This window comes from Galeopterus variegatus, unplaced genomic scaffold (genome assembly GCF_000696425.1).
Source record: "Galeopterus variegatus unplaced genomic scaffold, G_variegatus-3.0.2 Scaffold2416, whole genome shotgun sequence".
Taxonomy (NCBI): Eukaryota; Metazoa; Chordata; class Mammalia; order Dermoptera; family Cynocephalidae; genus Galeopterus; species Galeopterus variegatus.
The window spans coordinates 195525-221161 of NW_007728527.1; the positions used below are offsets into that span (position 1 = coordinate 195525).

General features: G+C 47.2%; 2 protein-coding genes across 2 annotated transcripts in view; one reads left to right on the forward strand and one right to left on the reverse strand.

Annotated features, from left to right (window-relative positions):
- Positions 1–1782: 1782 nt before the first annotated feature.
- On the forward strand, positions 1783–2232 carry GTSF1L (gametocyte specific factor 1-like). The gene is made up of 2 exons (XM_008581635.1): positions 1783–2061; positions 2137–2232. Exons 1-2 carry the CDS (start codon positions 1783–1785, stop codon positions 2230–2232), a joined length of 375 nt encoding a protein of 124 aa, XP_008579857.1.
- Positions 2233–15656: 13424 nt separating this feature from the next.
- MYBL2 (v-myb avian myeloblastosis viral oncogene homolog-like 2) overlaps positions 15657–25637 on the reverse strand; it is a 42474-nt gene continuing 32493 nt past the window's right edge. Inside the window, exons 11-15 of the mRNA XM_008581636.1 lie at positions 21589–21688; positions 19746–19859; positions 18335–18439; positions 16833–16982; positions 15657–16195 (exon numbers count right to left, since the gene is read on the reverse strand). Coding sequence (XP_008579858.1) covers positions 16067–16195; positions 16833–16982; positions 18335–18439; positions 19746–19859; positions 21589–21688 — 598 coding nt within the window. The 3' untranslated portion in view covers positions 15657–16066. The remainder of the gene's footprint in view (positions 16196–16832; positions 16983–18334; positions 18440–19745; positions 19860–21588; positions 21689–25637) is intronic.

The window sequence follows — 25637 nt, forward strand, 5'->3', positions numbered from 1 at the left end:
GGTTGTCATGCTTAAAGAAATGAACAACAAAACCTGAAAATACCTGCAGGGAAAAGAAATTACACAAAGTGAGATTGCAGTTTTGAAAAACAACCAAAACCTCTAGAAACCTCTAGAAATACAAAACCAATGGACATATTTGGCAACAGATTAGTCATTGCAGAAGACAGAAATAGTGAGCTAGAGTATAAATCAGAAATTATACAGAACACAGCATACAAAATACAGAAGAGAGGGTATGAGATGCTGCTACAGAGATACAGTGAGAAAGTCTAGCATTGGAGCTCCCAGGAAGAGGGCAGAGAGAGAGAAATTAAGAAAGAAGTAATATTTGAAGAAACAATGGCTGAGCATTTTCCAAAAGTAATGAAAAACACTAATCCATAGATTCAAGAGGTCTAACAAATAAATAAGAAGAATAAATAAAAAGAAATCCACAGCTCGACATCACGATGAAACTAGAAATACTAAAAGAAAAATTATTTAAAAGACAGAAAAAAATAGATTACTTTCAAAAGAGGTTAGGTAACAGTAGATATCTGAATTCTCAACCTCAACAGTGGAAGCTAGAAGAAATTGGACTCCACTCCAACATGAAGAAAGAAAATAACACAATTATACTCAGCTAAAATATCTTTCAAGAATGAAGGTGAAATAAAGACATTTTCAGGACAAAAGAACCAAAAGAGTTTATCAAGAGAATATTCTGAAAGTTAAACTTCAAGTAGAAAGAAAGTGACCCCACATGGCAAGTCTGAGATGCAAGGAGGAACAGAATAGCAAAGAGGAATAAATATGAAGACAAGTGTAAATGAACCATGACAATATAAAATGACAGTAGCAATAATGAAGTTTTTTTAAATGAGGTTTAAAACACAGGGGGGAAAACATAATAAGTCAGGAGGGGAATAAAGAAAAAGCCCTATATTACCCAGGAAAAGGGTAAAATGTAATGAAGTTTTTTTAAATGAGGTTTAAAACACAGGGGGGAAAACATAATAAGTCAGGAGGGTAATAAAGAAAAAGCCCTATATTACCCAGGAAAAGGGTAAAATATTCATCAACTTCAAACCTTGATAAGTTAAATATGAATGTTTTCATTTGCAACATAATTACTAAATTAGAGAACGTACAAAATAGCAGAAAAAATGGAAAGATTTTTAAAAACTGCTTATTTAAAATAAGAGAGGGAAGGAGAAAGAAATAAACCAAAGAATAGGTTAGAAAGTACAAAGTAAGATGGTAGATTAAACTAAATATATTGGGAATTATATTAAACAAATATGGACAGTTAAAAGACTTAACTGACAACATATATGTAATGAACAATTTGAATGGCAGCTTTTCCCAAAGCCATTCACCCCTCCCAAGTGGTGAACAAGAAGTCCTTTCCTGTGACTTAAGCTGTGCATTGTGACTACCTGTGACTGCTCCTTGACATCACACAGTGTATCCCTCAGAGTCAAGGGGAGTGGGCACATATCTTCTTCACCTTCCTGCACAGCCACTATGTTTTTTTGGTTCCTGCAGTTTTTCTCTCTCACGTGCCATTTGCTAGCTTTGTTCTCTGAGTAGCTACTTCTGACAGCTCCTCATCCCTCCTCTAATCCCCTACTCGTGACCCCAGAGAAAGGGGACCACAAGTTAAGACCTTCGTCTACAACGTTCCAAGGGCCAACGCTGGGCAGAAGACAGCTACATCCTTACAACAGGACTTTTCCACGTGGGACATTTCATTTAGACTCTGGGCAGTGAGACACTCTACTTCAAGAACAATTTCTCATGGAGCCAGAAGCCTTCGAAATTTGCCCTTATAATCCTCACCACCAAATCCCACACAGCAGATTCCAGTACCACCTGGCATTATGCAGGAGAAAGAACCCCAAGAAAGCCAAAAAGATGGCCAGCTGCAAATATAATGCCTGCCATGTGGTCCCCATTAAAAAGCTGGAGGAACATGAGGCTGCCTGTGTCAACAGAAGCTCCGTGGAGGAAAAGGACACCTTGAGCCCTCTGAAAGCTAATCTTCCAAGTTCAGAGCAGAATGATGACCTCCTTCAGGTCTCCCCCTGGCTTTCCAACCCCAATATCTGGAATGTTGATGGTGCTAATTGCCCCCCTATGTTTGTTCTCAAGACTTTTCTTCCCAAAAAGCTTTTTTGTGACAGTAACACAAGAGAGTCAGAGAGAGAGGAGACCAGCACCCAGAAGACTCTCAGATCAGGAGAGTAAAATGCCAGCAGGAGAAACACATATCTCCTAAATGCCTGAAAGGATACATACCTCATCAGAATAAAAGGCATGCAAAGTAATCTACACTAGCACACCTTTTTCTTTTTCACCTAGCAGATTGGCAAATCACAAAAAGCTTAAAAATATTCAGCTGGGAAAGGGAGTGGGGGAGGCAAAACAGCCATTTTCATAACATTGGTGAGAATAAGTTGATACAATCTCCATGGAGGGCAACTTGACAATAGCTATAAAAATTATCAATGCACATAGGCTTTGATTGAGCAAGTTCAATTCCAGGACTTCATCCTGTAAATATATTTACACATGTGGAAAATGAGGTAAGTACACGGTTATTCATTGCAGCAGCATCTGTGCCAGGAAAAGGTCAGAAATGACCTAAATATCCATTGGGATGGCCTAATTAAATGAATTGTGGTGCAACCATAGTGAAATAGTATGCTGCCATGAAAAAAAACAAGCTTTTTGTACTAATATGGAAAGACTAAGGAATATTGTTTAACTCAGAGGTCAGCATGCTTTTTCTGCAAAGGGCCAGATAGTAAATATTTTAGGCTTTGCCAGCCATGCAGTCTGTCACAGCCACTTGGCTCTGCCATTGTAGCATGAAAGCAGCCATAGGTAATATGTAAACTAATGATTGTAGGTTCCAATAAGACTATTTACAGAAGCAGGTGGCATCTGTCACAGCCACTTGGCTCTGCCATTGTAGCATGAAAGCAGCCATAGGTAATATGTAAACAAATGATTGTAGGTTCCAATAAGACTATTTACAGAAGCAGGTGGCGGACTAGATTTGGCCAGTGGGCCACAGTTTGCCAACCCCTGGTTTAACTGATAAAAGACAAGTTTGGAATAGTCTATACAGACATGAATATGTATATGCTTTTATTTGCAGAAAATTTCTCTTCAAGGGTACACTAGAACAGGGGTCTGCTCACAAAGCCTAAACTGATTACTATCTGATCCCTCACAGATAAAGTTTGCTTTTTCTGCAAAGAAAAGAGACTTCTTCACTAGAAAGGGCCGGCCCGGTGGCGCACTGCTACAGTGTGCCGCTTGGGCGTGCGGCGGCGCTCCCGCCAAGGGTTCGGATCCCACATACAGACCGGTTCCCGCTCACTGGCTGAGCGAGGTGCAGGTGTGACACTGAGGGTTGTGATCCCGTTGCTGGTCCCGGTCCGGTATGGGCGTGACACTGAGGGTTGCGATCCGTTGCTGGACACGAAAAAAGACAAAAAGGAAAAAAAAAATCTTTCATAATAAAAAGTTTTAAATATTTTTGAGGGTACTTCAGAAAGTTCATGGAAAAATTCATAGTTATCTTCCAAATCTATTTTTCCACCAATTTTTAAAAGTATTCTCATATATAAACTAAACACAGTATGGTATCCTGGACTGGATTCTGGAACAAAAAAAGACATTAGTGGAAAAACTTGTGAAAACTTGTGAAATAAAGTCTGGAGTTTAACTAATAGTATTGTACCAATGTTGACTTCTTACTTTTGTTAACTGCATCATAGCTTTGTAAGATGTTCACATTAGGGGAAGCTGGGTGAAGGGTATATGGGAATTCTACATACTATCTTTGAAGTTTTCTGTGAATCTAAAATAATTTCAAAATAAAAAGTTTAAGCACACACACACAGAGCAAAGAGCAACATGGTAGATACAAGAATGGACTCTTGTGCCATACTGTCTGGGGTTGACTCTCAGCTCTACCACCTGTTGGCTGCTAGACTTTGTGATTGTATCTTCATCCACAAAGAAGAGATGATAAGTTCATATGATTGTGAGGAGGATGAAGTGATTTAAAACAAGTAAGATTATTAGGACAGTGTCTAATACATATGAAGCCCTCAATTAAAGCTAACTACTAGTTGTAGTGGTGATATCACTCAGCAAGAAGAAAATGTAATGGGGTAAGAAAAACAATGATAGTAAATTCATAAAATATGTAAACAAATTTAATCAACTGAGAAAATAATCAATTTTTGCATTTAAAATGATTTTTTTAAAACTTATAGTTTAAATAAAAGGTTCAGGGAGGGTATTGTCAGGAAGATAGAAACATTGAATAAGAAATAGGTGTATTAAAAATTTTAAATAAATGGTAGAAATCAATTCAAATATGTTAACAAATCATATAAATGTAAAGGGATTTAACTCACCTGTTTAAAAACATCCTATTTAACTTACTGAATCAAATACATGTCCATTTTGATCAATAACAGAAAATATCTTTGAACCAGAAGTGATAGCAAACGTGAAATGTGAGCTGGCACCTCTCATGCACATAACAGACATCACTAATCAATCACAGCACTCCTTCCGGAGCCTGGACAACACCTCCAGGAGCCCTCCCAACATAACGCTCTAGGCTGCCAGAACAGTGACAGAATCAGCTCTATCTTGCTCTGTCTCGGCAGAGCCCCCTGAAGGCAGGGCTTCCACTAGGCCCACTCTCACCCTCATGGCCCAACTCAAGATGTTTCAGAAAGAGTAGGGAAATACAGAGGCTTAAAACACCTTCCTGGAGATCTGGGAGAAGAGTCCAAGCAAGAAAGGAATTTCTATTCTAAATGTCTGGCTAGATCTCAGCCAGCTGTTCCCTCCCCTCCTCCTCATCCCTGGGTCCACTGGGCTTGTCCCCAGGAAAACAATCATAAAGAATCATAGAGGTGATAGTGAGCACAGCAAGCAAATGTGGAGGTTGGCACCAGTGACTGAATCACAAAGGAGAGCTGGCAAACAGGCTGGCAAAAAAGGCAGCTCCAACAGCCCTGGGCAGCAGTAGGCGAGCTTTCCAAGTTTATGCTTGAGGGTTCCCGGCAAAGAGGGAGCCTAGCGGATAAAGCTTTTTTCTGGGGCTCTGGCTGAGAGAGGAAGGAGCAGAAAAAGAGGGGAGCTCCATTTGGGCCAGGTGCCTTGCAGATATTATTTTATTAAGACCTGGCCACCACACTGAGGAGCCAGTCTGTTTATTTCCAAATAGGAAAAGTGAGTCTCAGAGAAGCTAAATAACTTGCCTTGGTTCACACAGCTGGTATGAGAAAAGTGACCTAATTAAATTGAACCCATCCCAACAATTCCACTCCTAGATATGTATAAACCAGAAATGTGTACAAGAGTTCATCAGAATAACAGCAGTATCAGTACTAGCCAGACCGGAAACTATCCACCCGGCCTTTGGGAGATTAGGTAAATTATGGAAAAGACACACAATGGAATACTAGACAATTTTCTCTATTTCAAAATTGAGAAAAATAGTAGATTTTAAACGTTCTCACCACACACACACATTCACACAAAAGATTATGTGAGGTGATGGATATGTTAATTAGTTTGATTTAATCATTCCACAGTGCATACGTATATCAAAACATCACATCATACCCCGTAAATATATACAAGTATTCTTTGTCAATTAAAAATCAAATGGACAGTCATGATAATGAACAAACTTATAACTACCCAAATCAACTTGTGTATGTCTCACACAATGTGAACTTTGGTTTACACAACACCAAACAAACAAACAAAAAAAGGCAAAACAAATCTTGTGATATATGAAGTCAGGATGGTGTTTGCCCTTGGCCGGGTGGAGAGAAGACTTTCCAGGTCCAGGTTGTGTTCTGTGTTCTTTGTTTTTTTGCGGCTGGCTGGTACAGGGATCCGAACCCTTGACCTTGGTGTTGTAACACTGCACTCTAACCACCTGAGCTCACTCAGCTCACTCAGCTGACCAGCATTTGTGCACTGTCTTTTGAACTGGGTGCTGGTTACATAAGCCTGTTCACTTTGTGAAAATATTCATCCACATCCATTTGGGATTTGCACACTTTTCTGTATGTATGCTGCACTTCCTTGGANACAAAGGAGAGCTGGCAAACAGGCTGGCAAAAAAGGCAGCTCCAACAGCCCTGGGCAGCAGTAGGCGAGCTTTCCAAGTTTATGCTTGAGGGTTCCCGGCAAAGAGGGAGCCTAGCGGATAAAGCTTTTTTCTGGGGCTCTGGCTGAGAGAGGAAGGAGCAGAAAAAGAGGGGAGCTCCATTTGGGCCAGGTGCCTTGCAGATATTATTTTATTAAGACCTGGCCACCACACTGAGGAGCCAGTCTGTTTATTTCCAAATAGGAAAAGTGAGTCTCAGAGAAGCTAAATAACTTGCCTTGGTTCACACAGCTGGTATGAGAAAAGTGACCTAATTAAATTGAACCCATCCCAACAATTCCACTCCTAGATATGTATAAACCAGAAATGTGTACAAGAGTTCATCAGAATAACAGCAGTATCAGTACTAGCCAGACCGGAAACTATCCACCCGGCCTTTGGGAGATTAGGTAAATTATGGAAAAGACACACAATGGAATACTAGACAATTTTCTCTATTTCAAAATTGAGAAAAATAGTAGATTTTAAACGTTCTCACCACACACACACATTCACACAAAAGATTATGTGAGGTGATGGATATGTTAATTAGTTTGATTTAATCATTCCACAGTGCATACGTATATCAAAACATCACATCACACCCCGTAAATATATACAAGTATTCTTTGTCAGTTAAAAACGGGCGAGCTTTCCAAGTTTATGCTTGAGGGTTCCCGGCAAAGAGGGAGCCTAGCGGATAAAACTTTTTTCTGGGGCTCTGGCTGAGAGAGGAAGGAGCGGAAAAAGAGGGGAGCTCCATTTGGGCCAGGTGCCTTGCAGATATTATTTTATTAAGACCTGGCCACCACACTGAGGAGCCAGTCTGTTTATTTCCAATATACAGATAGGAAAAGTGAGTCTCAGAGAAGCTAAATAACTTGCCTTGGTTCACACAGCTGGTATGAGAAAAGTGACCTAATTAAATTGAACCTATCCCAACAATTCCACTCCTAGATATGTATAAACCAGAAATGTGTACAAGAGTTCCTCAGAATAACAGCAGTATCAGTACTAGCCAGACCGGAAACTATCCACCCGGCCTTTGGGAGATTAGGTAAATTATGGAAAAGACACACAATGGAATACTAGACAATTTTCTCTATTTCAAAATTGAGAAAAATAGTAGATTTTAAACGTTCTCACCACACACACACATTCACACAAAAGATTATGTGAGGTGATGGATATGTTAATTAGTTTGATTTAATCATTCCACAGTGCATACGTATATCAAAACATCACATCACACCCCGTAAATATATACAAGTATTCTTTGTCAGTTAAAAATCAAATGGACAGTCATGATAATGAACAAACTTATAACTACCCAAATCAACTTGTGTATGTCTCACACAATGTGAACTTTGGTTTACACAACACCAAACAAACAAACAAAAAAAGGCAAAACAAATCTTGTGATATATGAAGTCAGGATGGTGTTTGCCCTTGGCCGGGTGGAGAGAAGACTTTCCAGGTCCAGGTTGTGTTCTGTGTTCTTTGTTTTTTTGCGGCTGGCTGGTACAGGGATCCGTAAGCCTGTTCACTTTGTGAAAATTCATCCACATCCATTTGGGATTTGCACACTTTTCTGTATGTATGCTGCACTTCCTTGGAAAGTTTTTAAAAACTGAACCTACATCTAATGCTTATGTTTTTTCCACTGCACCACACTTCTTCCCTGGTTGACATAAATGATGACATGGGACAGGGCACACTAGAGTGCTAGCCTTGAAATCCAAGGCTGAGCTCAAGTTCTGACTTGGCCACTATCCAGTAACTTCCTCCAGAGCACTCAACTGAAACATGGACACTAATTTCTCCTGTGCAGAGTTTGTTGTGTATAAGCAAGGAATGAGAAAGCATTTTGTAATAACATGATAATGCCCCATATGATCTGAACACCAAGTGCATTTCAATGTTCTCTCCAATCCCTTCGGTGCCTCTGAAAGTTTAAGAATTCTCTCCTATTTTATAGCTGAAGACCCCAAGGCTCTGTACAATGAAGAGACATACAACTATTAATACCCAAGCTGGGATTTACGTAGAAGTTTGTCTGGTCCAAAGTCAGAGCTTTATCCAGGGCTACCAGGAGTACCATGGAGAGTTTGCCAGATGCCACGAGCCCCAATCAAGATACAGCATAGTCACAATGGCTTTGGATTCCAGAATCCTTCACCCACTTGTTTCCAGCAAAGTTCTGGGAACCACAGGTCTCCTAAGTTCCTCCACTATCCTGTTGAACTCAGGGCTCATTGTCTATTTTCCTCTGGGGCTTTTTAGTGGACACAAGTCTATCTTCTGTATCAGCTAGTTATAGCTAAGATAATGTTGAATAACAAAACCACCCCAACATCCAATGGCGTAAAACATTCTTATCACGTGTCATTTGGAGATTTTTCTAATCTAGGTCCACAAAAACAGTCAGCCAAAAAATGAGGTTATTAAATATTTGGACAAAAGCTAATGACCTAATGGACAAAAATGGGACACTGCCCCATGTCATTTGGAGATTTTTCTAATCTAGGTCCACAAAAACAGTCAGCCAAAAAACGAGGTTATTAAATATTTGGACAAAAGCTAATGACCTAATGGACAAAAATGGGACACTGCCCCCAACGCCAGCAGAGTACACATTCTTTAAAGATGCATGAAGTATATTTATCAAATTAGTCATATGCTCAGCCACGAAACAAGTCTCAACAAATTTCAAAGACTGGAAACCACACAGATTGTTCCCTGACCACAGTAGAATTAAGCTAGAAATCAACAATTAAAAAACAACAAAGCCTTCGCCATCCCTCTGGTCCTAGGTGCCCTAGGATTTTCTCTTTGCCCCATTGCTTCATGGCAGGGAGAGACATTTACTTAGCACCTACTGTGTACCAAGCCTGTGCTTCTCTCTGGCCAGAGTACAGAGACTCTTTCTCAGGGAGAAGACAGACATCCTCTTAACTACCCCTTTCTGAAGTACATTTGAGATATAGGTTCTGCACCTGTCCTTGTCAGACTGTCCCATTCATTACATAACATTAACCTAAATACCTACAGTTTAGCACTAGTTAATACACAAGTAAAATACCTTAATCCTGACCAGTTGAGACCACTGGTCTGTATTAACAAAAAGTTCAACTCCCAGCTCATCGAAATTCAGCTTTAATTACTTTCAGACATGTCTGGCCAAAGGTGGAAACATAAAATTAATCTTACAGGTGGTTTATTCACTGTCATTACTAAACCAAAGCCTCAGTGATCTCTCTGGAAACAACTAGACCCCAGAATTATTTCACACAGGGTCTGCTGAGAAAGTGACTAATTCAGACTCTCCAGCTTTTATTTGTGGCCTATCAACTACCTGTCCTGAGAGCCCAATTTCCCCTTAAAGCAACTTCCCAAACACCCCTACCCCATAGTCACTCTAATAGCTTTATGTATTACAAGGAGGAGACTTTTTTCTCTAGATAAAGAATCATTTTCTTCACCATTGCTGTCCAACAACAGAGCTGGCTTCCGGGTAATAGAGTCACCTCTCTCTGTCAATGCAGGTGTTAAAGCAAAGGCCAGGAACTTGCATGAAAAGGATGCTGAAGAGGGGCCTGAAAGTGAGAAAATGCTTTAAGGACCTTCTGTGGATGTCAAGGACCTTCCTTACCTGCTGCCACAAACACACCAATGGCCACCAGGTGGCAACAGTGTCACCATAATTGCAGTGCCTTTAACCAGCCCTGCATACAGCTTTTCCTGAAAATACCCCAAACCTGATTGAGACAAAATATAAACAACTAAAATTAAAAATGGAATTGCCATATGATCCAGCAATCCCATTTCTCAGTTCCAAAAGAATTCAAAGCAGGGTCTCAAAGAGATATTTGTACACCTGTTTTTACAGCATTATTCAGAAGAGCCAAAAGGTGGAAGGAAGCAAAGCAAAAAATCAAAAAGAGAAAAGAAAAATAAACAACAACAACAAAAGATGGAAGCAACCCAGGTGTCCATCGAGGGATGGGTGGATAAACAAACTGTGGTACATACATACACTGCAGCGTATTCAGTCTTAAAAAGAAAGGAGGCCAGCTGGTTAGCTCAGTTGTTACAGCATGGTGTTGTAACACCAAGATCAAGGGTTCGGATCCCTGTACTGGCTGGCCACCAAAAAAAGAAAAAAAAAAAAGAGGAAATTCTGACACATGCTACAACAGGGATGAGTCTTGATATTATGCTAAGTGAAATAAGCCAGTCACAAAAGGACAAATACTGTATGATTCCACCTGTATGAGGTGTCTGGAGTACTCAAATTCAGAGACAGAAAGTGGAATGGTGGTTGCCAGGGGCTGAGGTGAGGGAGAATGAGCAGGGTATTGTTTAATAGGTACAGTTTCAATTTTGCAAGATGAAATAGTTCTGGAGATTGGGTGCACAGCAATGAATACACTTAACACTACTGAGCTGTATACTTGTAAAAAATTGGGACGGTGAATTTTATGTTATGTGTCTTTACCACAATTAAAAAAACAAAATAGGGCCGGCCCGGTGGCGCACTGCTACAGTGCGCCGCTTGGGAGCGCGGCGGCGCCCCCACCGAGGGTTCGGATCCCACATACAGACTGGTTCCCACTCACTGGCTGAGCGAGGTGCGGGCGCGACGTGGAGGGTTGCGATCCCGTTGCCGGGCCCGGTCCGGTACGGGTGCGACACTGAGGGTTGCGATCCGTTGCCGGACACGAAAAAAGACAAAAAGGAAAAAAAAAAAATAGAAACAACTAACCGAACCCAACTTGTAGACAGGATCTAGGATTATCAGTCATGAACACAGACTGTGAGGTAGGCCGTCAGAGTCGCTTTAAGTCCCCTGTAGGACCCTGGCACCGTGGGACAGGTGAGGATTGATGGAGGGCATTATCTGATCTGGGACAGGGAATCCTGCATCTGACAACTAACCGAACCCAACTTGTAGACGGGATCTAGGATTATCAGTCATGAACACAGACTGTGAGGTAGGCCGTCAGAGTCGCTTTAAGTCCCCTGTAGGACCCTGGCACTGTGGGACAGGTGAGGATTGATGGAGGGCATTATCTGATCTGGGACAGGGAATCCTGCATCTGGAAGGAGGAGAGGGGGCGTGACTCTGGGAAGAGGCCTCTGGGCCTTGAAGTGGCTGTGTCTGGCCAGCTGGAGTGGATGAAGCAGGAGATTCCTTCTATCAAGACACATGTGCAACTCTCAGTCCACAGACTCTTTTTGGTCAGGTCCTATGGTCACACAGCAGAAAGCCAGGTCTTCCCTTGGCCTTGGCAAGAGAGCAACATTACTTAGGGCGATTTGATATGAAGATCATTAGCTCACAAACGCCAAACAGTTGCCAAAGTACTGCTGATCTCTCTTGGTTTTCATCATTCCTTCAAAAAAATATTTATTAAGCACCTGCTATGTGCCAGGCACTGACTGGGTGCTGGGGATAAAGCAGTGAACACAACAGGTATAGTCTCTGCTCACTTGGAGGTTTTGTGTGAGTGGAAAGAGTCGTCGTGCAATAAATTAGCACAACATGTGTATAATCGCAGGTACAGACAAGGTCTTCCCAAGTGGATACTGCATGGCCTGAGAGGCAAAGGCAGGGTGGAGGGGGTGCAGGCATCTGCCTCACCATAGTAACCACATAGTGCACAAAGCCTGCCTCGAATCTACCAGCACAGACTTCTTGAATGGAGTGAGGCTCTAGGAGATGCTATGGAGATCAAGGAAGAAAAAAAGGTAGCAACAGTCCTAAAATCTCCAAATACTGAATTTGATTAATTAATTAACAAAAAATTTGGGACCTTATATTTTTACCCCAAGCAGATGAACACATCACTTACATCCATGAGTTATTCCCAACTCAGCATCATCTGGGACCTTCTTAGAAATGCATCATCTCAGGCCCCATCTGAGACCTTATGAATCAGAATCTGCATCTGAACAAGATCCTAAGTCATTCATTTACACATCCAGAATTTGAGAAGCATTTTATTAGACCATTAACAATGGTTACCTCTGGGGAAAGTGGGGATGCATGGGTGAAAGGAAATATCTACCTTTTAATTTATATACTTCTATATTATTTGAACTCTGTGTAAGGCTTTTATAATTTAAAAAATAGAAAAATATGTAATAAGAACATCTTAGAAAACTCCCTTTATTAAAGTAGAGATATAAAAATGCAAATAAATGTTTTACTATATATTTTAAACATTATAAAGAAGCACCCTATACCTAAACATCTATCCCTAACAGCTTCCCTGAATGTCTTTACCTCGTCCACCTCACCAGGGGAGCCTGGTCCTGCTCCCAACCCCTGCAACTTCCTCAAGAGAAGAAAGCCATTCTTCCCCTCTACTTGGAGTTCTATGTGATTGGGAGGCAAGCTTCTCACTGCCAAGCTCTGCTCCTCCACCCTTGTGCTGGCCTAAATCCAGGCTTGAACCATCCATCAGCTGTGGCCTTGCCCTGCCCTAGTCCCTGCACGGCCCACCCTGAGAACCAGGACATCTGATCAGTTTATCCCAGATCACACAAGTACCCACTGCAGAACAAACCACCCCAACACTTAGTGGCTTAAAACAATACCAATTTATATTGCTCATGAGTCTGTGATCAGCTGGGCAGTTCCTCGGGTCTGGGCCAGATCAGGTGAGGCTGGATGGTTTAGGATGGTCTCACTTACTGTCTGGAGTCGCAACTGGGACAGCTGGAGTTCTCACCTCCTCAAGCAGACTCTGCCAGAGTCCCTTTGGGCAAAGCAAGTCACGTGACCTGCTCAAGGGCATGGCTGCAGGGAGCAGGGATTCATTGGGACCCTTACTCTAGTCATCTACCACAGTCTCTGTATCTGTTGACACGTCACCTTCACCTCCAGACCATGTTAGCCATCAAATGCCAGGCCTCCATCTGGATCTTGTCAGAACTCTCACCCTCCTTTCCTTCCTGCCTGTGCATCTCCCAGGCCAACCCCAGCACTCCCACTGTCACCTTCACCTCCAGACCATGTTAGCCATCAAATGCCAGGCCTCCATCTGGATCTTGTCGGAACTCTCACCCTCCTTTCCTTCCTGCCTGTGCATCTCCCAGGCCAACCCCAGCACTCCCACCCTGTACTCCCACCCTGAACCCAGGCCTCTTCCCCTCAGCTCTCTGGCAAACTCCCTCTTGCTCATCACACTAGCCTAGAAAGCACCAGTCCTGATCAACCCAGATGACCGAGGTCTCGCAGCTGCTGGGCCCCACAGTGCACTGTAGTGCCCCCAAACACGTAGTCAAACAGCTGGACCCAGCCCTAAGTGGCCACCAGTCCCCCCTCCCTGTCCTCATGGTGGTCGGAGGCTATGTCAAACCTTCTGACTGAAACCTGACACCTCTCCACTTCCTCTCAGTGACAACCTGGCCCCCGTGGCCTTCCCTTCTTCACTTCTCTTCAAAGCTCCTATGACTCTGGCATGTTCTATACAGATTTGTTGGCTTAAGGTTTTGCTGCCCTCTCTAGAATTTAACCTCCATGAGAATAAGTTTGTTTTTTGGTTTGGGTTGTTTTTTTTTTTCTCCCCCCGAAGGGGGTGCACCATTCCAGGAGGGACTACAGTACCAGGCTGATGCGTGGAGTGGACGGAGCAAGCTCCTATCCTACTTCCAAAAATCCATTTAATATTTCCTCAGATAGAGGAAGTGTCAGATATTAAGCTTATAAGAACAGATACTACACTTGATCTCAGCCAAAAAGCCAGGAGGCGATTACTTTTTTTTTCTTTTTTTTTTTTTTTTATTAAAAGATGACCGGTAAGGGGATCTCAACCCTTGGCTTGGTGTTGTCAGCACCACGCTCAGCCAGTGAGCAAACCGGCCATCCCCATATAGGATCCGAACCCGTGGCCTTGGTGTTATCAGCACCACACTCTACCGAGTGAGCTATGGGCCGGCCTCATAGACAGAAACATTTTTAAATGGAAGAAATATCTTGCCTTAAAATGATTGAGTAATTTATTCACACTGTGCTCGTTTTGGGTTTTAACTGTTATATCTTCAGCCCGAGAATCATGCCCGGCAAACGGCGGGGTTGGAGAGACCCTCAATAGGTGTTCATTTAATGCGTGAACCAAAGAACAAGCCCACAGTTAAGAGCTTGCAGGGAGGACGGTGCTAAGAAGCTTGCAGCCCCACCCACCTGGATAGGGAAGGGCCTCAGGGACAGCCCCTGACAATAAGAGACCATGGTCAGGTGAGGGCGCTTTGTGAACAGCCCCTGGAGTGTGGGCGGCCAGCTAGTCCATCAGAGCATGGCTGCAGACCCCTGAATGCCAATCACCTGGCGGAGGTGGCTAAAATCCCCATTTTCAGGCTCCACCCCAGGTGTCTACAGTTCACTCAGGTCGGATGGCCTGGAAATCTGCATCTTTAGCCAGTGGTAGGAAACCCTGCAGTGCACTGCCTCTTTGATGAAGGTGTCCCACAAACACTGAGTGTTGGTGTGAAGCCTAAGTGATGAAGCAACCCAGCCCCCAACCTCACCATGTGCAGGGTCACCCATCAACACCTACAGCCCTGTGCAGCAGGTGGGACAGAGTCCCGGCCCCTCCTTGGCTCTGAAGCAGGAACTGGGACGCAGCCAGGCTCACACAGGGTATGCCTGGACAAAGGTGTCTGGAGAGGGCTCCACCATGCTGAGTGAGGGACCCCATGTGTGAGCACAGCAGGGAGGGGTGTGCCTGAGATCAGATAGACCTGAACACTGGTGTCCCAACTCAGTCCTCATCTCTTGCCCCAGGAGAGAACCAGTCCTCGAGTGTCCCTTGGGAACAAGGTTCTGAAGCCACGTCTTGTGCGGGTCTGCCCTAGGCCCACTCAACCTCAGCCCCTAGGCTGGCCATGTACCTACCCCATCCCATAAACGCCACTGCTGAAAACACCACTTCCAGATGTAGACCGTCTCAGACTTGGCATCTCCCCCTCTTCAATCCCCAGGGATTCTTCCTATTAGCAGGACAGGCTACAGCCAAAACCACTGCCATCACCTTAGGAATTTAGCGCCACCAGGGCAGAGGGTCTGGCCTGATCCAGCTGCCTGTCACTCCTTGTTTACTGTTCTGGCCTAGGAGCGGAGCTTAGCTTGAGGTAGGGGCTCGTTGGATGCCAGGCGAGCCATCCATGGCAAGAGCCAAGCAAGGCCTGAATGAACCAGCCCACTGCCCTCTCCTGTTCCCAGGCTCTGCCCACCCCACCCCCACCCAATGGCTGAGGATCCTCAGAGCTTTACAGAGATGCCCACTAGGAGCAGAGACAAGAGAAACTGCCCCCAGCTCACTGGGCCCCTCTGCGGGAAAGGTCCAGAGCCCCCTAAACAGACAAGGCTGCACTCTTGAGGATGAGGGCCTAGATCCCTACATCCCAGAAAGGGACCTGAAGATAAGTCACCAGGGAACCATGAGCAGCGTCCAGGAGAAAGGTAGGGTCCAAAGCAGCACATGGAGAAAAGCAATTTTATTTTTTCAAAGAAACATTCTAACAGGGGTTGAGGAAAGGAGCATCCCTGGCCATGCTGCCCATCCTAGGTAGGGGTCTGAGATGAGCCCAGGCCTGACCAGGGCTTGGGAGAAGCTGACTGGGCTCCCTGTGGCACTACACAGGGGACCAGGCAGGTCCAGTGGGACTTTGTTCTGTTAGCACCAGGAATTGCCCAAAGCTAAACTTGGCAAAAGGACAGTGGTGGCCTATTTGCTTCCACCTGAGCAGTCTGAGGAGGGGCTGGCAGCAGAAGGCTCCCTGCAGGTTGTCACCTGAGACTGATTCTCACATTCACAGACCTGCTCCGTTCCCCCAGCCCCTGTAAACATGAGAATAGGCTCGTGACCCCCAAGCCCCTCAGGACAAGATGAGGGTCCGAGATGTGTGGCTGGGCTTCAAGCGGCCCAGGAGCTGCCGAGCTTTCTCTTGCATGAAGAGCTGGTCCCTGGTCCCCCCGCAGGCCACCATCTTCCAGGCGCTGGTCATCTGGGAGGAGGCAAGATGGTTACCATCCTGCAGGGACAATGTACTCCCAGCAATCCTGGTGATGGGGCAGGGGAGGGAAGGGCTGGGGGGCATTTCTATGAGCCTCCCTCCCTCTAGAAGCCGGAGGCTTCTTGTGCTCTCTCCACCTCCTGGGTAGCCCTGGGGAAGTCATTCCCCATCTGAGCTTCCTGTAGAGGAGGCTGGACCAGGAGACGGGGCTGCAACCCTGATGCAGCCAGCACCAGCCCCACAAGAAAAAGCCCCAGCCAGTCAGGACGGCCAGAAGGAGCAGTGAGAAGGTTCATGTGCACAGACACTGAGATGCAGCCCAGGGCCAGCCCTGCCCTTGAGGACAGACACGCACTAAGCACACCAAATACACAGAGAATGACTTAGTCAAAAGGGAGACTCAGGCCATAAAAGAGGGAATGGCGGGGAGGGGCTGACCCAGCACATGGGGTCAGGGACAGCTTCCCCGAGGAAGTGGCATTTGGACTAAGATCAGGAGAATAAGTTAATCAAGCAAACACCACAGAAAGACAGCAGGAAGGGCATTTGAGCAGAGGGAACAGCCTGTGCAAAGGCCCTGAGGTGAGAAGGGCGGCAGGACAAGACCTCCAGGATGGCCAGCACTCACAGGGGCAGGTGTCAGAAAGTGGCTTCGGGGCTTCTGGGCTGCCACCGCCTTCTCGGGCTTGGGCTGTAGGAAGCCCTGGTTAAGCAGGCTGTTGTCCTCTTTGATGCCTGACAGGGTGAGGCCGGAGGAGCTTGATGGGACATTTGTTGGCTAAAATCAAAACCAAGGCAAAGAGTCACTCACTAGCTCTTAGTGGGAAGAAGAAAAAACACATTCACGTCCCTGCACCACTGCTGGCTGATGAGATTTTGGGCGGGACGCAAACTTCTCTAAGCCTCAGTTTCCTGTTCCAGGTGGAGAGTTTAAATGAACTTATTTCATCTTTCCTACTTAAAAGATGGAGCAAAGAACTCAATCTTCTTTTAAAGAAGTTTCTTACTTAAAAGATGAAGTAAGAAAACATTTGTGAAGTGCCCATTCAGAGCCTGGCACTTAGCAAACACTCCATAATGCCGGCTCATTTCATATGAAGCCTCAGGAGGAGCCCAGTTCTCCTGGTACCAGAAACATCCGGGAGCAGCAGAGACGCAGCACCAGCCTGCAAAACCTGGAGGAGCCGCACCAAGCACCTCCACGTCCTCCCAGCCTCCCTGCTCTGCTGGCACTCTGCCCTCCTGCCAGTCTACTTGGACTCGGTACTTTTTCTAGAGCCAAGAAGCTGGGGCTCAGGGAAGCTGAGCGATCCCAGGGAGCAAGTGGTAGTGGCAGGACTCAAACCCAGGCCCATGTGACTCAGAATCTGTGCTCTCCACCACTTGCCCTAACATGTTTTTTTCTTGGTAATATGGCTGGAGTGCACTCAGTTGCCAGCCTGGCAGGGAAACCCAGCCAGAGGGAGGTTTCTCTGTAAGGACCAAGTACAGCAGTTGTGTTTTGCGAGATCTGGTCAGGCAAGACCTCTGTTCGTGACCCCCTGCCACACCTCTCACTGCCTCCCCACCAGGAGCCAGGGCAAGCGGGCTCACCCCACTGCCAGCTGTGAGGGATCAGCAGTGTGGCAAGGTTGCTGGGGGCCTATAGGCAATGTTATCCTCCTGAGGTTGCCTGACACAACAAGTGCGCTGGCCTGAGAGCTGAATGGCACCAACCCAGGGCTGACATGCCCCCCAACCCACCTGGCTATGCTGAGGCACATCATCGATCCTCTCTGGGGTCACCCCTATGAGCAGAATGCAAGGGAAGATGCTGGAGGCCCAGATGTTTGGCTTTCCAACATGTTCCAGCAATGCAACGCTTGCCAAACAAAGTCTTCCATGAGAGGAACAGGCAGAGCTGCTGATGGAAGCCAGGTGGGCGCCCAGACCCACCTCCCTGACAGCTCCCCCGCTGTGGAGCTCTGCATTCCGGAAGCCCAGCGTGAGAATCACTAGACCACCGCACCTTGAGGGTCCTCCACAACTAAAGGGTTCCAGAGGCAGAGGCTTCCAGGGAGACTCCCTTCTCCCTGGGGCAGAAGAGTACTCTGCAGTTCTGCAGTGGGGCAAGGGTGGCCGACCCCTTACCAAAGACAGGGACTTGGGCAGTGTGGACATCATCAGCTTCATGTCCTCATCCATGATGTCAAGAGCCAGGGACTTGCGGACTTTCTTGATGGGGCTCCGCCGCAGCTGAGGGTGAGGGAGGTAGGAGGCGGTTAGGGTGGGCGTTGGGGATTCCCGTGGCCAACGCCTTGATGACAATGGTCACAGAACTAGGTCCTGCTGCAGAGAAGCCTATGAGCAAGACCCAGCTAAAGGGATTTGTCGTCAGGGGCGTGGGGGCATCGGAGGCTTAGGTACCATTACAGACTCTGTGCCCAGGGTGGACCCTTTCCTGCCAGATGCTGTGGCAGCGAGTGAGAATGCAACATGAACCTCCACCCCTGAACGGACCACACACACCCCTAAACAGGCCCAGCAGAGACTCATCCAAGTGACACCTCAGACACCTACCCGACAAATGGTGTGCAAGCGTAGGACCCCTTGGGACAGGCCATTCTACGAACATCTGTCACAAGGAACACTCAACCCTAACCCTGCACCTCTTATGAGCAGGTCAGGGGTCTGCTCCAATACTAGGGAGGACTCCTCTCCCCAACCCAACGGTGTTACCACATAGGTGGTGCCCTGGCTAGGGACCACCATCAACACCAAGGAGAGGCCATGGAGGGCCCGAGGCCTTGGGCCAAGCTCTCTCCACTACACACAGGGGTGCTGGGCCCTCCCAAACTGCATCCCCATTGCTCTCCATAACCCACCCACCTGACACCTTGCTCCATCCCTGTTCTCATCTCCCCCTCAAGAAGAGCAGCTGAGAAAAATGAAGCACCGAGGGAGACAGTAGGAGTTTGCCCACTATTGGGAAAGCTAAAAACACAGGGCATGGGATGGGGCTGGCTAGGGAGCATAGCTGCTGTGCTAGCCTTGGGACACTCCCTTCCCTGCCCCTGTGGATTCCCAGGGGCCCCCAACCAGGGTCCCTGACAACTCTGCCTCAGCCAAACCAACTCTTCCGGCTGCTCACGTGGCCCAGACACCAACACGGTGTCCCCTGCCTGCACCTGATGACTCCCTCAGAGCCTCTCCTTGTGTCCCCTTTCTCCAGCCCCTCACGCCGTGGGAATCAGCCTAGCTGTCTCTGCCCACTGAGCTCAGCCAAGCAGCCCCGTGTCTGCATCTGAATCGCTGCTGCAGCCCCCACACCCAGTCAAGCCAGTGCTGGGCAAGAGATTGGTTCAAAGTGGAGGGAATGGTCCCGGACATGGGGTCAGTTTCATCCGTAATCACTAGGGGGCGGGCACATGGCCACACACTTTCCCAGTACCTCCCTTTATCACCTATCCCCAGACACCCCCTCCCCACCAATAGCTCCAACTCCCCCTGCCTGAGCCATGCAGGCTGGCAGCAGGGCCTCCCCCGCCCCACAGCCACACACCCCAGGCTTCCTCTTCTGCTTCTCAGGCCTCACGTCATCCTCGATGATGAGCTCGATGCCGGCCTCGGAGCGTAGCACCTCCTTCAGGTCCTCCTCCAGGTGTGGGGTCTGGGGCTGTGGGCAGGGGTGGGACAGCCCGTGTGAGGTGGCACACTCAGGCTGTGCCAGTGTGGCACACAGCCTACTCACGGGGAGAGCGGGTCAGACCCAGCCACTCCAGGCAGGAGGCCTGGTACCTTGATGCCAACCTTCCGCATACCACTCACAAACATTAACCGTCTGGCCTTGGACAGCGGACTCCAACCTCGACTCCCTGAGTGCCTGCCCTGGCCGGGAGCAGCCCCACACCCCACAGGAAACCTCACACAGCCCCATGCAGCAAGTATCATCTCCTGCACGGCAGAAACTCAGGCTCAGGCATCAAGAGCCCGGCCCACGGCCACACGGTTGTAGGGTTAAAGCCCAGGCTCATCCCCTGCTTGGTTCTACACTAATGGAGATACTCAAATCCAGTTCCTTTTCTCAGGCCCAGGGTCTCCAAGCAACCTGTCCAGCCTCAGGCAGCAGAGCCTGGGAAGAGAAAAGAGCTACTGTGAATGGCAGGTGTAGGGTGTGACCCTCAGAAGTCACTTGAGAAGCCCCTGCACACTTTGATTACAGCTGCCAAGGTCATGAGATTTGCCCTCTCTGGCTTGCATGGACAGCAGATATTTCAGCATCTCCACTCCGGCAGGAAAGGGCAACGCTCACTAATACCTCACCTCGGCCCCATGCAACACAGTCCTACAAACCCTGCTTAACTCAGAATCAGTCCCCATCGCACGACCAGGGGGACACTAGTCCCCAGCTTTCATAAGGCCTCCGTGCAGTGGACAGGGCAGAGGTGGGGTCTGCCATGGACCGTTCAGTACATGCTTTGCCACAACCATGCCTTTCTCTCACTTTCCACTGATTTCCAAAACACCTGCCTGTTTCAGAAAGGGCAAGGTGCTAGCTCTCTTTCTTTTTTCACAGGGAAAATGCCACCATTGGGCCGGCCCGGTGGCGCACTGGATAGTGCGCCGCTTGGGAAGCGCGGCGGCGCTCCCGTCAGAGGGTTCGGATCCCATATACAGACCGGCTCCCGCTCACTGGCTGAGCGAGGCGCGGGAGCAACACCGAGGCTTGCGATCCCGTTGCCGGTCCCCGGTCCGGTACGGGGGCAACACTGAGGGTTGCGATCCGTTGCCGGACACGGAAAAAAGACAAATAAAAAAAAAAAGAAAATGCCACCATTGCAGCAGCGGGAGCGCAGGGGAGAGGGGCAGTGTGTGCACTGCAGGGAGAGATGCCGAGAAGGTGCTTCCTCACCAGCCCCGCCAGCCCCACTGAGGGGCTGCCCATGTTCTGTAAAGCACCGGGAGTAGGTCAAAAGGCTGAGGCCAGAGGAACAATTTGTCCTATCTTGGAATTAGGCACACCTCCTGAGAAGTCCTTCTCCATTCCAGCACCTGCCCGTTTTCTTCCCAGCACTCATCCTGTGCTGGAAGTACTTTAGTTACTTATGTGTCATGTGTCTAATGTGTCTCCGCCATCCTAATTGCTAAGCTTCACCAGAATACCGCCATGTCCCCAACACCAGCCAGTGCCTGCTTGGCACACAAATGTGATCAGGAAGTGTTGGGTGAACTGATAAGTAGAGACCTCGGTTTCCTCATTTATAAAATTAGGATATCTGCACCTTCTCAGGAGAGAAGAATCCAATGAGATCTCAGAGGGAAAGGGCCCTGTGAACTGTAAATGGCTGGATGAACCCCAGAGACGCCACTGCACAGAGGCCAGCAGCAGGAACTACACCACATACCAGGGGCTTTAGTGGTCCGTACTTCTCCAGGGCGTTCTTGAATGGGGTTGGCGTGTGGGGAGTGTTATCCATGGAGTACTTCTGATCTGGGGTTACAAACCTGCCAGGGGTCAGAGAGAGGGCTTAGAGACAGGGTGGGGGGCAGACACTAGACACTGCTGCCCACGACCCCAACTTCCCTCCACAGGATCTATGGACCCAGTGGTGGGGAGGGAGCCCCCTGCATGGTTCTCTTCCCGTGGCACTTGCCCACCCCTGTATGACTGAGTCTGGGGCTTAGAGGAAGGGCCCTCCTCAGAAACAGAAAGGGACGGGGAAGCATCTCAGAGAGGCCAGGAGACCCAGATGGGTAACAGATGGCTGACAATGCCATTCAGTCACAGCCCAGTCTTAGGGCTTCCCAGAACCAGGCCAGCCTGTGGCCAGGCTTTGGACACAGCAAGAGTAGGAGGGGAGCAGGGGGGATCCAGGAAGACTGCATGCCCGCCTGGCTCCTCTCCAGAGAGCATGTGGCGAGCAGGATGGTGGCAGTGCGTGAAGGAAAGGCAAGGTGACCTCAGGTAACAGTTGGTGAGGCCACTGTCTTCCCAGCCTCCTCGGCTCCAGCACAGAAGGGGCAGAAATGTGGCGGGAATGCTGCAGCAGACAGGAACCTGGCAGTAGTCCGGCCCAGGAACAGAACTCCTGAGACGCTTCTGTCAGGTGTGGACCCCCAGGTGCGATCTCTGCATGTGATGGACAAGCCCGCAGGGGAAGAGGAAGGGACTGAAGAGGCGCCTCCCACCCCAGAGCACAGGGCTGCAGGTGGGGAGCTGGGATGGGCAGCTGTGGGCACACTTCAGCTCTGATGGCAGGTCCACAGCTCAATCACCTGTGCTAGGCCCATGAAGCCTTAGTCACTTAGACATACTGCCATGGCTACACCCAAGGCATAACCAGGCAATTAGAGGACATGAGAAACACCCCAGGGAGTCAGGAATCCAGGTGCCGAGGCCAGCTCCTGGACATAGTCACCTCGGGCCGTGTGGGCCTAACTTCTCTCAGCCTCCTGGCCATCCCACGGGGTGATAAAAATCTAGAACAAGTGCAGTCCATTTTTGTCTTCCTTCCTCAGGATCCAGATTAGGCAGGGATCCACACAATATCTCCCCAAACCCTTGTTATCTCCCATACATGACACACAGAGGTCCCCCTACTTGAGGACAAGTAAGCACAGATAAGCACAGGCCAAATGAAAACATCTCCCAGTTCAAACCACAGTTCATGGGACATGGAGTTTCTGAGAAACGTGAAAAAAATCCAGAACCTCTCTAATCCGTGGCATCAGCAAGGACTGAGATTCACACACGTTAGGAGACTCAGGGAGGCCGACTTGAAAAGGGAACATGAAAGGTTGCTTGGAGATGGAAAATACAATTCTGTAAGCCAGAGGCCTCGGCAGGTGAGAAACTGCAGAAAACCAAACCGGTGAATCAGAAAACAATCCCGTGATGTTCTCCTAGATAGATCAATGGAATGATTTAAGATGATGAATAGGAGTATGAAGATGAAAAGGAGATGTGGAGGGCAGGCCGGTGAACTCAGTCGGTCAGAGCGTGGTGGTGTGACACCAGGGTCAAGGGTTCAGATTCCCACACCGGCCAGCCGCCAAAAAAAATAATAAAAAAAAAAAAAATAAAGAGACATGGAGCCTGATCAAGCCCATATATAAAGGAATTCCTAAGGTCAGAGGGAAAGGGGAAGACAACAGAGAAACGGTCATTAAAGAAATAACAGCACAAACATTTTCTCAGCTCAAGGTTTGAATCTTAAGTCTGAAATGAGAACAAGGAGAGAAAAAGGTGAATAAAGGAACACCATACCTACATACAGCTTGGCAAATCTGAGCAATAACTAGCTCAGTTGGTTAGAGCGGGGGGTTATTACGCCAAGATCAAGGGTTCATATCACCGTACTTGGCTAGACTCCAAAAAACAAACAAAAAAACCCAACCAAAAAGCAATTTATCTAAAAAAATCAAAAGAACTCTAATAAACAATTCGACTGACCCAGAAAATGATCAAATTTTAACACAGGGAAGGTTTGCTCTTATGAAACAGTAAAGTCTTAGGGTTGTGTTCCTGGCAGCTCAACCTGGCCCAGGCCGCCTGTTGCACGGACCTGGCAACCTCTAATACCTTTCCTGCTGTTCTTTTCTCCACCCAACTCACTACAAACTGAGAGGCCTCTTTCTGTTCCGTAAGCACAAAAAGCTGTTTCTACCTTACAGCCTTTGCCCTTTGCAGTTTGCTCTTCCTGGATTTATTTTCCTCAGAATTCTTCATGGCTCGCTCTCTCAGAAACCTCTCACCAGTACTCTGTGCTCCCCAGACCAGTATAACTTCCCCCACAGCATCTATCACCATCTGAAATATCACATACCGACTTGTGTTTTGCTTATTTGTTAATGACCTGTACCTTCCAAGGAAACACAACCTCTATGGGCAAAAAAAAAAAGGGAGGGGGGAGCAGGGATATAAAATCAGTGGGCAACTAGGCAGAGTCAGGAAGAGCCGCCAAAAAAAAAAAAAAAAAAAAAAAATTGGAATTTAAGCCCAAATAATTCTTGCAAATGTCAAAAAGAATGTTTCAAAGAGAAAACAAGAAAACCAAACAAGACTTTTGTGACAAGAATCTAGATTTAAAGATCAAGCAGCAGACTCCCACTCTGGTCAAAATGGAACATCAGAAACCAGACTCACCCTCCAACCTGAGACAAAAAAAGACAAGATGAAATGACAGGTTTTAAGATACTGACATCAGGCAATGAAGGAGAGTGATCCCTGAGAAACCGGAAACAAAGGAGGGAGTCCCATAACTGCTCCATCTAACTGCGCTGAGAGACACTTGTGGCCATAGCACAGGGAGGGAAAACACAGGTTGGCCTGGCAGACTCCTGAGCTGATGAGAGGCTAGTGAGGGTCCAGGGAGACCAGAGCAGCTGGAGCTCACAAGGCACAGTACAGAGCACCAACCTGTGCATACATGTGAGGAAACTACCTGAGACCGGGGAAGAACCATCCAAAAAAATCAGTGAGAACAGTGCTTGACACTCACACAGGGCTGGGAATAGTGCTTATCCCACCAGCCAGATTGGAAAGGCATGGGGCCGAATACTTAACGATCCGGAACTAAACGCTGCTGCTCTGGCCCCACCTAATAAATCTTAAAAGCAAAACCTAAAAGGATCAGACTATTTCTAAGTAACTAACAGCATCCCAGAACAAAGCTCTAGAAAATTTATAGGAATACAAACATATACAGCACCCAACAAGGTAAAATTGACGACACCTGGCATCTCATCAAATACGAGGGTACTTCAAAAGGTTCATGAAAAGATTCATATTACTTTTTAATTCTATTTTTCCACGAACTTTCTGAAGTACCTTCATATTACCAGGCATTCAAAGAAGCAGAAAATAACAACCTAACAAGACTCATAATGAGAACTATCCATCAACCAAAACTGACCAAGAACTGATACACATGCTCAAACGAGCAGACAAGGACATTAAAACTGTTATTATGGGCCGAACCCGTGGCGCACTCCAGAGAGTGCGATGCTGGGAGCGCAGTGGCGCTTCCGCCGCGGGTTCGGATCCTATGTGGGGATGACCGGTGCGGCAGGTCTCAAAAAGGACAAAAAAAAGAACAAAAAAAACCTGTTATTATAATTGTATTTTATATGTTCCAAAAGTTAAGTAGAGACGGAGGATAGACCCGAATTGAACTCCTAAAGATGAAAACTAAAATGTCTGAGATGAAAAATGCATTGGATGGGATTACTGGCAGGTTAGAAATAGCAGAGGAAATGATTAATGCACTTGAAGACATAGCAATAGAAATTATCTAAAATGTGGGCCGAGCCCGTGGCGCACTCAGGAGAGTGCAGCGCTGGGAGTGCGGCGGTGCTCCTGCCGCGTGTTCGGATCCTATATAGGGATGACCGGTGCGCTCACTGGCTGAGCGCGGTGCGGCCGGTCTCAAAAAGGACAAAAAAAAAAAAAAAA

Excerpts from the sequence above, each read along its gene's own strand:
- GTSF1L (XM_008581635.1), top strand. The coding sequence starts at position 1,783 with ATGGAGCCAGAAGCCTTCGAAATTTGCCCTTATAATCCTCACCACCAA. Across the intron at positions 2,062-2,136 it reads AGAATGATGACCTCCTTCAG|ACTTTTCTTCCCAAAAAGCT; the intron begins GTCTCCCCCTGG and ends TTTGTTCTCAAG.